Source organism: Orbicella faveolata, unplaced genomic scaffold (assembly GCF_042242905.1).
Source record: "Orbicella faveolata isolate gen_17 unplaced genomic scaffold, um_ofav_v1 contig_14, whole genome shotgun sequence".
NCBI classification, from domain to species: Eukaryota; Metazoa; Cnidaria; class Anthozoa; order Scleractinia; family Merulinidae; genus Orbicella; species Orbicella faveolata.
The window spans coordinates 9,262,501-9,276,441 of NW_028301541.1; the positions used below are offsets into that span (position 1 = coordinate 9,262,501).

At 39.5% G+C, this 13,941-nt stretch overlaps 3 protein-coding genes across 3 annotated transcripts in view; all 3 read left to right on the forward strand.

The window, feature by feature from the left end:
* The window catches only part of LOC110049030 (transcription factor A, mitochondrial-like), a 1,026-nt gene extending 851 nt beyond the window's left edge, over window positions 1-175 (forward strand). Inside the window, exon 1 of the mRNA XM_020754798.2 lies at window positions 1-175. This exon is cut by the window's left edge and continues 851 nt beyond it. Coding sequence (XP_020610457.1) covers window positions 1-63 — 63 coding nt within the window. The 3' untranslated portion in view covers window positions 64-175.
* A 4,672-nt stretch (window positions 176-4,847) lies between these two features.
* Window positions 4,848-7,736, forward strand: LOC149113839 (uncharacterized). Its single transcript, XM_089287509.1, has 3 exons — window positions 4,848-5,552; window positions 6,617-6,710; window positions 7,438-7,736. Exons 1-3 carry the CDS (start codon window positions 4,961-4,963, stop codon window positions 7,580-7,582), a joined length of 831 nt encoding a protein of 276 aa, XP_089143635.1. The 5' UTR covers window positions 4,848-4,960; the 3' UTR covers window positions 7,583-7,736.
* A 1,540-nt stretch (window positions 7,737-9,276) lies between these two features.
* On the forward strand, window positions 9,277-13,628 carry LOC110049079 (potassium voltage-gated channel protein Shal-like). Its single transcript, XM_089287506.1, has 2 exons — window positions 9,277-10,470; window positions 12,152-13,628. The coding sequence occupies exons 1-2, from the start codon at window positions 9,359-9,361 to the stop codon at window positions 12,333-12,335; spliced, it is 1,296 nt and encodes a 431-aa protein (XP_089143632.1). The 5' UTR covers window positions 9,277-9,358; the 3' UTR covers window positions 12,336-13,628.
* Window positions 13,629-13,941: the final 313 nt, after the last annotated feature.

A 13,941-nucleotide genomic window follows, 5' to 3' on the forward strand; every position in this document is an offset into this window, starting at 1 on the left:
GCACATGAACAATACAACAAGGACATCGCTAAATGGAAGGAGAAATACTCAGAAGTTGCGTAACTAGGAATATTCAATTTATTTTGATTGTTAACTTAATGCTGATATTGTGCCGTGATACGAGGTTGAATAATATTCAAAATTAATAAATATTTCAAAGGTTGCATTACCCACACACGGCTTACTTAGCGGTTTTCCAAGGATTTGGCTGCCAGGCAAATTTTGCCAACCCCCAATCCGTGGACCTGCGGCAAATACTGATATGTAAGTTAAATAAGCACTGGCTTGTTACACGTAAAATCGTCCAGGAATATCGAATACACTCGAACTCAAATCATGCACTTCCCTTGACATGCTTTTCCAGTTACTTATTTTCGGTGGTCTCTAATCCTCAAGATCTCGATTTTTTTTCTGTCGTTCCTCCCTTGTATTGCAACTTTTTTTAAGAATAATGAAATGAATATTCTTGGATAAAAGGCCAATGATAATATTAGACAGGATTAAATCTCTCTCTTTGCTTCAACGGTTTTTGAATCCGGCTGATTTGAATAAGAATAGCAGCTATCCAAAACGCGTACGAGCTTCTACTTTGTTTTTCTTATTCAATTTGCATATCAGTGGTCCGATACTAATCCTGCCTGAGTTTCTGGTCTGCAGTTCTTTACAATTCAGGAGGTTTGTGAGAAAACAAAAACGAGGCGAAACAATGGTCCGCAACCACAAACGATAACAAATGAATCTTTTTCCTTTTGCCATCCCTCAGTTGAAAACGAGTTACTTAAATTTATCTAATTTGTCCAGGAATTCGTAAAAACCTACGCAGGCTCGTCTCGCAATCTTCGTGACAAGCCCAAGGAAGCTAGTGAAAACCTGGCGTAGGTTGAGGCTTATTAGCAGAGCCATAATAAGCTTTCTTTTCATATAACAATGCATATTCCACGGGAACAAACAACTGCCGGACAAATTTTGAGCCCGCCGTAAAATTGAATCAGTCCTTGTTTAATTTACTGTATTTGAGTAGATAAAGTACCTTAAAGAATAATCACGGTCATGAGTGCGGTTCAAACGATATAGTTCTTAACAAATTCGATACAAAACTATGACATAAATGAATACACTGCAAAGTTTCGAAAGTGACAAATTCCCACTCTACCCTCCTCCCGAAAAATGCTTTAAAATTTCGCGGCTGTTGACAAATCCTGAAAGTAACGACCGTTCTAATCAACATTATCTGAATTATTTCTACAAACACAGAATTGATAACTGTTTGCATGTTGATTTATAAATAACCTTCCTACTGCACCGTATACTTTTCGCCAGGTTGGGGTGGTGAGGGGGGGGGGGAGGGGGGAGGGGTGCACTCTTGTTTAAAAAGGACATGGGTACTCGTCATACCTTTAGGAGTAAAAAAAAAAAAAACAGATTTGGTACCTCTTAGGGTGCTCAGCCTCACAAGATCTTTTGCGATACGTTTTAGGGTATTGAGTCTAAGAAATATGCATAGAGATAATGTGTTATTTTAGAATTGGTAATTCTGAGGCCTGAGGGGTGAAAAAAAAAACTTAAGTTACGCCCACGCCTTTTCGGCGCCTCGCAGGACCACCACGTGAGTCACTAACCGCGACAAAAGATGTATTTGTTATAAAATTTCCAAAAGTACTCGCAAACCTTCAGATAAAGTTGGAAAATCTTCCATAGTCCTCGCGTGATTTTCAGAAATCTTCGAAATCTCCGGAAGTGTTCGGACAGCATTAGAAAATCTACGAAAGTGTTGAGGTGACTTTGAAAGTCTTCGGAAGTAATCGAGTGGTCTTCGGAAGTATGCAAAAATCTATTTATCTTCGACTAACTTTGGAAAGCTTCGACCACCTCGATTACCTTGCATAACTGATAACAGTCTTGAGTGTCTTCGTACTAACATCGGAAATCGTCGCTGTAATTTGCACTTTTATTACAATTACACTTTTTGCACTTAGCCAATCAGAATCCAGTTACTTTTTAGGAGTACTAGTAACTGAAAAAAAAGGAAAAAATATTGTTCTTGGGTGGGGAGCGGGGGGGGGGGGGGGAGTGGTGTAAAGCCCTGGATAAGGTAAAGGTAAAAGGTAAAATCTTTTAAGCAGAAACGATGCAAAGTCAATACATGTAGGGACAATGTACCTTGACGTAGTTTTGGATGCTACCTTATCCAAAAGGCAAAGCTAGGATGTCGGTGAGCGAGGTAACGCTCTCAAAATCTTTCCAACAGAATAGGTTATATGATCCATCACGCAACACTTCTCTCGAGAGGAGGCTTTGCGTCACGACGTAAGTGATGAAGAAGCGAACTGAGGGAATGATTAGAAAATGTTCTAACATCTGAAGATAGAATTAAGCTAAGATAGTTTGACGGAAAATAGTAAACCGTTGAAACTCTCTAGCCGTTTAAATATTGGCCGTTTAGCTACACATTATTCATCTGGACGAACTTGGGCAAACATTTGTAGTTCGTCTGGTTATGTGTCTCTAGTATAAAGACGGGCATAAGACGTATTATGCGTCTAGACGAACTATTTTTCGTAGTACGTCGTTCAAGACGCATTTCGAAGGATAGGAGAGGCAAAATAACAATTTGTAATGATAAGGACAGTTAACTAGACCGCCCACCATCTTGGATTTGAACGCCTGAACGATCATGTCCTTTTCCAGGAGTTCAGTGACTTCAGTTAGTTCGGGCGCAGCGAGAAAAACGACGAGCGAAAACCTCAACGCCTGGAAAAGACTAGAACGATCACTGGTTAACTAAACACTAGCACAGGGATCCCTCACATCCGTTTAGAAAATTCATAATAAAAGATTAACCTACCTTTATTACGCGTGTTCTGTGTTTTGTGGCGGCCATTTTGAATTTTAAATACGGGGTCTACTAGTGCGAAGTCTGGAACCGATATTTAAGAAGTCTGGGACGGGCGGAAAAATTCGCAAATTCTGGGAGCTTCGAGCAGGCTCCGAGCGATTTCCGTAATTTTCGGTTCCAGACCTCGCACTAGCAGACCGCGTATTAAAAATTCAAAACGGCCGCCGCAAAACACAAAACACGCGCGATAAAGGTAGGTTGATATTTTATTCATATTCCGGATCTAAACTGATGTGAGGGCTCAGTGTGCACGAGCAGGTCATTCTCATGTACCCTCCCCACTCCCCCGCTCTGCCTTCAGTTGTCACTTATCGACGAGCTCCTTTACAAACCATTTCAAATAGACTTGGAAGTTGGCGCGACAGAAAATTTATCCCCTTCCCTTTGCCTAATTCTCCTCCTGAAAAGTAACCTCACTGATGTTAATTCGCGGAGGTTAATTTGACGTATTCGACTAAGGTAAATCAAGAGAACTGAAGATCAAGGATATATTGATATTGAAATATTAAAGGAGGCATCCCCATAGCGCGGGAGGTTTTCCTTCGATTTATAAACGAAACGAAACGAAACAAATCTTCCAAGAAAACATGCACACGACGTACGCGCGAGTAACATCCTCAGAAGTACTGGGTACCATGTCTGAAAATAACTTAAGAGGGATTACCTTGGGTAGAAGGCCTACATGGGGGAGTCACTCTATTACCTTGGCCTTCTCTTAAGTATACCTTTATCAATGTCGGGATCATAAAACAACCCATTTTCATTACCTACAAAAACATCTCAGTCGCGTTTCTGTTTAATATATTTATGTCAATGGTTTATAAATGACATTTTAATTAACTCCAATTTTTCTGTACAAGATTACTTTACTGGAGCAGTCGAAACAATCTATGTGTGGTAAACCCTCAATTTATTTTCTCTTGGGCGGACAAAAACCATGTTCAGGGTCTACAACTCTACAACTCTACAGGGTCTACAACTCCTATTAATCTCAACATTTTTACAGCACTCTGACTGGGTGAGACCCCATTTTTAAAAACCACCGTGCTTTTTGTTTTTTTGTTTCTGAAGACATTTTCGCTAAAATCACCTGCGGGATGATATTTCAATGAATTTCGCACCTGCGAATATTTTTTTTAATTGAGATTGAATACCTTTCTTTCATAGTTGGCATGCCTGACTATTGACGATGCCAGTGACGGACGGATCCAGACCTTGAGCTAAGGGTAGGGGGGAGGGGGGGCGCTTTTTGTTTTTTTGCTTGCCCCGCTGGCTTTTCTTCCTTCTGTGATTTTTTCTTTTTTTACCCAAAATAAAGGGGACAGGGTCCCCCGAGCCCCCTCCCTAGATCCGCCGATTAGAAAAAGGTTTCACTCTTAAAAAGCATGAAATGTTTTCTGTCCACACTACGCCGGAGGAATTTAAAAACGCAATAATCACCGGTTATTTTGGATTTGCGTTTGGGGAAAACTCGCTCAGGGAAATCACATGATTATCGTGACACCATTGTTTTCGAGAAGCTCAGTCAGTCAAAATGTTTCCGTCAACACGCAAACGAAAAGCCGCCGTTTTCAAATTCCTCTGGTTTGAAGAGCGTTTTCGAAAAGCTTCGGATTAGCGGGGACGGTAGGCCTAACCGTAGAAATAAATTAAAGGTGCGTTTTCAAATTTCTCCGGCGTAGCGTGGACGCTGCCCGAATTGGAGCTCGCGTGTTTTGGTTTTCCTGAGACGCTTTTAATCACTTGAACGTCTAATGACATGTCTTATAGACATATTATGGCTGGAAGCAATCTTCTACTGTAAACCTCCAGAGAACGATTGTTTGACACTACTCATATGAATTTAGTTATTTACCCGTCAAGCTGACATCGTTAATTGCTGCACGAGCGAAATTTACCACCTGCCAGATTACAAAACCGAACGATGTGATTGGTCAAATTTTGTAAACTAAAATTAGAACTTCAACAGCGCTATGCATTTAAAAGGGTTTAAGCATTGGAAGAACTTTATAGAGTGATTCGTCGAAATGTGTAAGACTTGGGAAAGGAGAGGCAGGTAGTTTTATGGAAGAAAACGATCCAAAGAATTTTAGAGTTGTCGAGGAACCGGAAGACGAACTATTCGAGAAGATAAAGGAACTGAAAACTTGTTTAGCCGACGCCATCGAAGAAAAAGACCCAGTTGCTGAGGCAGACGCTCTCAGTTTTCTCGGACTTGCGTTTTATAAACTCGGAAATTATCAAACTGCAATTGAATACCACCAGAAACATCTGTCGTTATCGAAAGAGCTAAAGGATGAAAAAGGCGAGCGTCGAGCGCATGGTAATCTAGGTTGTTTGCATAAAATAACCGGTGACTTAGAAACGGCAAAGGACCATTTTCTGGCCGCTTTGAATATAGCGAAAGAAAGAGGAGACAAACGGCCACTAGCAAAGATTTATAACAATCTTGGCAACATTTACGAGCTGCAAATGAACTACGATGAAGCGTTAAGCTGTAATAAAGAAAGGCTTACGGTTGCTAAGGAGTTGAACGACCAAAACGGCATTGGAAAGGCTTTGGCTAATTTAGGCAACCTGAGCCATGTGGTGGGAAATCTGAAAGATGCTATTGCGTTTTATGAAGAGATGCTGCAAATATTAAGAGCTAAACTGAGTGAGTTTGCTTTTCAACTGAAGAATTTGCATTTAGTTATAAGTAGCCATGTAAGCTTAGCAATATTGTTTTCATTCACTCATACCAACATCAAATTAACTTTCTCAGTGATTAAGCATGGCCGATTGTCTTGTTCCACATCGATGACTCTCAACTTGCTAATACATGCTGCTAAGATATTTTAAAAAACACCAATTGTCTTTTATTCTTTGCCTCTTATTCAGCTCCATATTGATAACATCCATCACTCATTTAAGCCACTGATCTTTGTCGAGCGTGATATCATCTTGTTTATGTTGCCCGTGCTGTAGGTTGTTAGCAGGTTAGCAAATTCTTGGCAAGTTGTTACGAAGTTAATTTCAGCATTCCAGACTCGTTACCAGACCTTTTCTTCTGATACGCTTGTGAAGCACTGGGTCGAATGGAGCTAAAAAGGTCGCGGGGAGCTTGGAAATTGAATTCCATCTTTGATCTCAACGACACACGCGACCTAAACAGCCCTTACCATGACGAACTTTTCTCCTTTATATTACAACGTATTTCAACGTGGATACAAGTTATTTTCGGTTTGTCTATTTTCCCAGCCTCGTGGAAAATTTGTTGCGTCGTTTCTCGATCTGGATTTCGATTCGACCTCCTTAAATTGGGAAATAGTGAGATTTCTGTATCCCCCTCCGTTATCATGTGGAGCTTCACGCAAGTATATTTTGGAAAAAAAACACTCGTCATGTTCATTTTAAGGGCCAGTGTCTTCACATTACGTGTATTATAGCTATTCTCTTCTCTCATTTCTGAATTCATATACCGAGTTAGCAATTTGTTCAGCGATCCGTGAGCTGAAAACACCTTGAGATATGAATATTAATCTATGATACTAGCTCTCTGAAACAAGTGAGTTAGATTCGGAGAAGCAAGTTAGAATATAGCAAATTCTTGCTTTTCCAACTCGTCTTAGCTCAGTAGAGATTGCCATTGTGATAAACCATCGCGTGATCATACCAAAAAACGAAATGGTACGGAATCAGTGTTTTTTTAAAAGCTTTGTGTTATATTTCCTTCACCAGGAATCCTTGATACTTTGGCTGAAGAAGAAGAATCTAACTCGGAAAATGAAGATGATTTTGTTGACATTGATTTAGTGGCGCTACAAGTCGCAGCGTAAGTGAACTTAACAGTTAGTTTTATTCAGTTCTGACCCCGTTTTCGTCAATTGAGGATTTGGCACAACGCAATAATGATAACAGTGATTCAACGAAGCAAGTGCTATAGCTCCTTTTACTCTTCAATTAATGGGTTTATCTAAAAAGGACGCTGTCAGTTAAATGATGCAGATGCGTATTTCTCAATCCAAACATTGTCATCAAATTAACTCGAAAACCTCATTTTCAATTCGATCAATTGAATGTCAAAACTAACATTACCTCCCACTTTGAGGGAAATTTTTTCAATAGTTCGCTTTGGTCGTGCACAGAAACTCTTTTTTCAACGGTTCATCCCATTACACACTTATGCATACTTTATTGATCATCCGCAAGCTTTACTTTAGCTGGAAAAATAACACAATTTGTAATTCAGTGAAGGCTGCGATCCAACATCAGCAAAATGTGCTGCTGGCTAAAAAATGCGGTCCGGGTTGTTCGAAAGGTGGTTAACACTATCCACCGGATAAATCACTATCCAGTGGATAGCGTGGTTTGTTTTGTTGACAATTATCCACTAGATAGCGATTTATCCGGTGGATAGCATTATCCAGCCTTCGAACAACTGGGGCCTGGTACGTAGCTAAGAACTCGCCGAAAATTTAACAGCTAATAAGATTCTTGCACCTCCATACGGACCGTCAGGAGGGTATACTGTACTAAATTATTGTTCCTCTGTTTTGCAGGGACGTCAAACAAAAGATGGAAGATGAAAGACGCGAAGAAGAACGGTCCAAAGAAGGCGTCAAAAAGAAACGAAAATTCAAAAACCCTTTCAAAAGAACACCGAAAACAAGAGAAGAGAAGATAGAAGCGTGGTTAGAAAATTAGCATCGAGATTGGCTTGTATAATAAAGTTGAACAAATGTATCATTTTAATAATTCATATCAGTTCAGATCAGAAAAGACAAAGAAAACAACTCTTAAGGTTATGTTCTTGTATATTGAAATGATTATAAAATCAGAATAAAGGATAATGCAAATATAGATGTCTTTGAGTAAATCTCACTTACATGTAGGTTTTGCTCTTAAGAAACTCATTATTTCAGTTAATGACATGAACATTTCCGTTTTTCTCCTTTTAAAGAACGTCTTTGTTTTGGGATGGAGAGAAGACGCTTCATAGAGGATCTTAAGGTCTGGTTTGAATGGCGCAAATCAAATAACTGACGTGCTTTTGCGGTGAAAGTCAGAAACAAAATAAGCAGCCAACACGCTTACCCAAGCAATTATTGGTTAGCTTAAAACATGCGCAATGGGCAACACTGTCATAATTTGAACACATTTTAAGGTCACTGTTTTCTCAAGGTTTTAGAGTAAAGAAAAACTACCATGCTACACCAGTGAGAAGTTTAATTTGCCTGCAGGGTACCGTGCACATAATGTAAGGGAAGAACCATTTCTGGCAGGTGTTATGTTATAAATCAGTTCATTTTTGCGCGGCAAATTAAAACCACCTACCACTTTTCAAAGCGATAGTTTACAAGCTCTTCAGTGTTATTTTCCTTTCTATTGTTTATAAATCTCTGAATGCTATAACCTTTAACCATTTAATAGAAATTGTGGGCGGTTATTATAATACAAGCTAAGCTGACTGAAAAGTGAAGCAATTAAAAAAGTTAATTTTCGCGTCACCTTAGCTAAAAGGGCGAAACGAAACACCATTATTGTGTTAGATGCTTCGTCATTTTTTTCCAGCTTCTGATAACACTGTCACTTCTTCATCCGTGCTGTGATTACGGATAAAAGGGGTAAAGCTTAATTACGAGAATTTTAACATTTTTAATTAGCAGGACCAAGGCAGGTGCGAGTTTGTTTTTGTTTCGCAAAAGCCTCCATTTGAACTGTCAGGGTACAATTGCAGGAGGTATATGTAATTATTTTATTTATACAAACATAAAGATCATCCTCTTAATTTCTTTAAGTAACCTTTCGGCCAACTCTCGCCTGTAATGATGGCCTTAAGGGGAAATTATGCCCATCTCGGTTTATTTGCATTGTGGTAATTTGTTTGCAATTTTCTGTTATTTCGTCTGCTTAAAAAATACTTGTTTGAACTTTAAAAGGATTCTGAGACTAAAAACAAACAAAACAAGGTTTTAACAAAATCAAGCTGAAGCTGTAAAACTAATCTTAAAATCGGTATTTAAATGAATGTAGGAATTTGTTTCAAATAAAGTTTGCGCAATCGATCTTAAACCGTATTTTCTCACTTAAATTTGCAAAGAACAGTTGCAGGTACCCGTATTGTCAATAGAAACAACACGCAGTCACAATCAAAATGAGGTGCAACGTTTTTGATCCATAGGGTTTCCAATCCAATTGAATCACACATTTTTCCCAATTTTCGAGAACCGTCTATTACCGTAGATTCGTCTACACCTTTGTCTTAGTCAAGACACTTTGCCGTCGAAATAATCCAGCACTGTTGGGTGCACGTGCTATTATCAACAAAAATGTTTATGTACATATTAAGAATTTAGTACTCGCTAATGAGTTTCTGTTCGTTCACCCTGGGTGTTATCACCAACTCTAATTACAAGACGCCGTATTACCGAGTGGTCGCACCTCTATAATTGCGCCGATAGATTGCAAGATAATCTTGAGATGCCTTCAACGGATAAACCTGTCGACGATCTTGAAAACTGGCTTCCCCTTGGCGAAGTTGGTCTCGTTGGTATAACTCCGATATTTACAAAGGAGAAACCATTCAGTGTATTGCATCGTAAGCAGTTGAAAGACAAGCGAATTGTCCTCAATGTGAGTGGACGAAAGTTCGAGACCTGGGACTACACATTGAAGAAATACCCCACAACTCTACTGGGCAGCAGCGAAAGGGAATCTTTTTACGATTCGCAGCGGAAAGAGTACTTCTTTGAAAGGGATCCTAGTTTTTTCCGACATATCTTAAACTACTATCGACATGGAAAACTGCATTTTTCTCTAGAGGAATGCGGCGAGTTTTACGAAGACGAACTGAAATTTTTCCGGATTCCAACAGACGCGGTGGGTTTGTGCTGTCTCGAAGAATATCACGACGCGAACGCTGCTGCAATTCGCGAATCAAATTCAGAAGCCGGAGAAGCAATTGCAAGCCACTGTGAGTGTGTTCCGCAACGGAAGACATTCCGGCAACGCTTGTGGTTCATGTTTGAAAACCCAAGGTCTTCCACCACAGCCAAGGTGGTGTACTACGTCATAGGAGTAGCTATTATATTGAGTATCATTACAACCATAACAGAGACAATTCCCTGCGGTGATAAAACATGCGGCGAGGAATATAAACAAGCTTTTCAATACTTAGATGGCTCTTGTGTTGTGGTCTTAACATTGGAGTATTTGATCCGCCTGTTTGCGGCCCCTCACAGATGGAAGTTCGTGAAAGAGTTTCAGAGCATTGTGGATCTTGCAGCTGTGATTCCATTTTACCTTGACATTGGTTTGAAAAGCGCTGGCGACTTTGACGCACTGACAATTTTGCGCGTTTTTCGTGTGTTTCGAGTGTTCAAAATGTCGCGTCATTCCACCAGGCTACAAGCTCTTGGCTCCTCGATAAAAAACTCCTCTTCCGAGCTAGGATTTATTCTATTTTCCTTTGGTCTTGGTGTGATCATATTTGCCACCGCTGTGTACTACGCCGAAAAAGATGTCAAGGGCACAACTTTCTCTAGCATCCCTGACAGTATGTGGTACGCTATTGTCACTATGACAACAACAGGGTAAGTATGGATTGTATGGTTGCTTCTAGGTGATGGCTTTTGTGTTTAGCAAAGAACTACCATTTTGTAGGAATAAATACCTCTTACTAACCGAGTTCGAGGGCCGCACTGTAAGTTACGGACCGACTTTTTCCCCATCGATTTATATATGGCCCAAGCGCGAAACGCGCGGACCATAAATCGAAGGGGAAAAAACGAGGATCCGTAACTTACAGTACGGACTGAGAAAACGAGCTTAGTAATATATTTATTATATCTCTACTGTCTGTCTGACTGGCTCAGGAACGATTTCTATTCACGCGGAACGGCTTCAAATTTCTGACGCACCTCGAAAGCAAAACAAGTCAAATTGAAATCGTTGTTAGTGACTTTTAAGTCATTAGTAGGTTTTAATACGCAATTTCAGGAGTAAAAGAAAGTTTTAAACGTTTACTTGCTAAAAAAGTTGACAACATTTGGCGATAAACCGCGAAACATTTTGGCAACAAAAACAGCTTTAAATTTTAGTGGGTCGTACAATAGATTACGGCCCGCTTAATTGACCAATCATAGCAGGCGTACTAACTGAGACATATAACAACGTGAGATATCAATTTTATATGCCTTGCATATCGCCTGGCATCCAGCGAGTTGCGTTCAGTATCAGTAATTCGAACAGCTTAATCGGAACAGTTTTTTACCTGAAAAGCGCAAATTAGTTGCTAAAGATAGAATTTTTCTCAGCTATTGATTCTGTTAGTTAAGTTCGATTTCCGCAAACAGATTATCAAAAGGCAAATGAAAACCTTAAACTGAGAAAACGCACGATATCTCAAAATTTCTACTCACTGCGCTAATAAGCACTTGTGCACTTGCCACCTAACATAGCTGCAAGACCGACGCCAGCATATCTTTCGATCCGGCGCGAACGGTTTAACACCAGTTTCCCTCGCTTGAACTTTCAATTTCAAGCCTCCAACTTGGATGTTACGACTAGATTGATCACGCTAGCTTCAGCGTGAGGTTTTAAAGTAATTTATCTCAAGCGTTGCAATTGACAAAGTAACATATCTTGTGTTCTGAACTTACTCTAAGTTCCTACTTACTTAACTTACCAGACGGATTATGAACTGGTTTCTCGCATTCTGAATAATTTCGCTATACGTATTCCAGCTTTATGAGTTGCATGGATATCGTTGTAGTTAACAACACAATTTGTAATGATACTGAAGACAACATCGTCCAAGTATCGCACAAACGTGCGATTAATTAGCCGAACAGTGAATGTTGCTTGCAACTGTTGAATATACGAATTGTTACTGTTTTAAAATATGGTGTACAACTCATATCATGATTTATTTATAATACGAGGTAAACATCTTACCAGGCGGAAACCGCAAGACACAATACAGCCGCTAGCAGATTTTTGAATACACCGCCATCAGTACAGTTCGATTAAACTGAATGCCGCCGCCATCTTGAATTGTGACTATTTAACTTAGCTAACCATATATGAAACTATAATACTACTCTTCGCCGTGAAGACCATATATAGAAATTGGCACTATAGTCCGATTTAATTCTCCCCTTAACCAATCAGATTTCTCTTCCTTTGTTACAAATTAAGTTTAAAAACAACGACGTTTCGACCGTTCGACGGTCATTTTCAACTTGAAAATGATCCTTTCTTTATTCATAACAGTTATGGTGACATGTCTCCGGAGACCGCGATTGGTCAGCTGATGGGAAGCGTGTGTTGTTTGGTGGGTACTCTGGTGATTGCGTTACCAGTCCCCATTCTTGAAATGAAGATGAAACTTGTTCAAAAGAAGCCTGCTGGTGAAGAAAACAAAGATGGTGAACAAACCACCGATCAGCAAGAATAAACATAAAGATTCCACGTACTCTCACGGTGGCTGCAGATACTCGTGGGGGACTAGAGAGTTACCCAGTCCGCTACAGCCGCCGTTTTGGATTTGGTTTTGGATGTGGGATGATGAGAAGAACCTGGGAACTAAAATGTACCTCACAGTCGCTTGGTCATGGGAGCTCAAAGAACAGAAACGAATGGCTGGCGAGAAATGAACTTGAAAGAGTAAAATAAAAGAAGGGAACAGAGAGGGCGATCAACGATCATGGAAGAAATCTAATACCTTCGGCTCTTGATTCCTACATAGATCTAAATTGAAGTTAAAAAAATATGAAATTGGGGGAAAATGCACCGTATTGACCCTTTGACTGCCAACGGCGCATATACAAGTCCTGAGTGGTCGTGCTCTTTGTACAACTTGTGACGTCATCAATTTAAATGTTACCAGATATCTGAAAAAAAAAAAAAAACTCTTGGCTTATGCGCGTGCACCAAATTAAAAATGTTGCACATTTTGGTACCTAATCTTGGGGATATCGATCTTTTTAGCTAAAAAAAATAGCTTTCTCAGCAAAACTAAGGTCCATATAGCGTCCGTCAGCCAAAAAAACTGATTTAACAGTAAAAAGCGGCATTTATTTTCTGCCAAAGTTTATCCTCTTTACCTTTTTTCTCATCAGCCTTTTTGCCACTTCCATAAATAAATGTTGTTAGAAGAAAATAGTCAATATTTTTGCATTTCAGTTTGCAACTCTTTCATCTCAAAACATTACCGGTCTAGATGGCGGTCTAGACGGGAAAATCTAGACCGCTTTCGATTTCAGCCAATCAAATTCATGAATTCGGTAGTTCCCAGTCTTTCTGAGACAGTCATATTATAACACAGTAAAACAAAGAAAATTACAGATAAACTAGTAACGAGGACCTATAAATAAAATAAATTTTAATTATGTTATAGCAAAAATTAGATAATTTATGCTGGGAATTCCTAGCATGTAGTTAAAAAGGTAAATATATATATTCTTCATAGCAGTTGCTCGAGTAACATGATAGGCCGCGATCGCTCTGAGCGCTCGAGTTCACGAGGTGCAACATGCGCGGCGAGGTCAAACTACTTTAAATATTCTCCTCTAAACTGGCTCCCTCTTATCACTTGAGCGTGTGTTAGTAGGATGGGTACATGTTTTCCAAATATATCATTTATTTACATTGAGCGATGAAACTTAATTCCAAGATATCATATCCTTTGCCTGCTAAAGTATACCTTTGCCTTACTACACCTGACAAAATAAAATCTTACTGAAATACAGTGTGAGGCGTAAGTCTTTATGTGTTCACTTTTTTGTAATATGATTTATTCAACGGAAGTCCCCAGAGGTATTACCCCGTGAGCAACTGAGTGCTACCCGTCAAAAAACAACTGCATGAATAGCAAAATTTAACCACGGAGGATAAAACCATATCAAATTACTTTAATCTTATCTTGTTTTCAGTGTAATGTTTCGAAGCGGTCGGTGGGTTTTTTTAGGAACGGTTTTTACCTTTTCCAGCTCATTCATTAGTTCAATTCTAAAGCTTAATGGAATTTCTGAAAGGTTCGACTCTTTTAATGTTGCGAATTG

What these genes read in the sequence shown, in the direction of transcription:
- LOC149113839 (XM_089287509.1), top strand. Translation starts at nt 4,961, where the DNA reads ATGGAAGAAAACGATCCAAAGAATTTTAGAGTTGTCGAGGAACCGGAA. An exon ending in AATATTAAGAGCTAAACTGA is followed by an intron (nt 5,553 to 6,616) that starts GTGAGTTTGCTT and finishes TTCCTTCACCAG; the next exon opens with GAATCCTTGATACTTTGGCT. An exon ending in GTGGCGCTACAAGTCGCAGC is followed by an intron (nt 6,711 to 7,437) that starts GTAAGTGAACTT and finishes TCTGTTTTGCAG; the next exon opens with GGACGTCAAACAAAAGATGG.
- LOC110049079 (XM_089287506.1), top strand. Translation starts at nt 9,359, where the DNA reads ATGCCTTCAACGGATAAACCTGTCGACGATCTTGAAAACTGGCTTCCC. An exon ending in GTCACTATGACAACAACAGG is followed by an intron (nt 10,471 to 12,151) that starts GTAAGTATGGAT and finishes TATTCATAACAG; the next exon opens with TTATGGTGACATGTCTCCGG.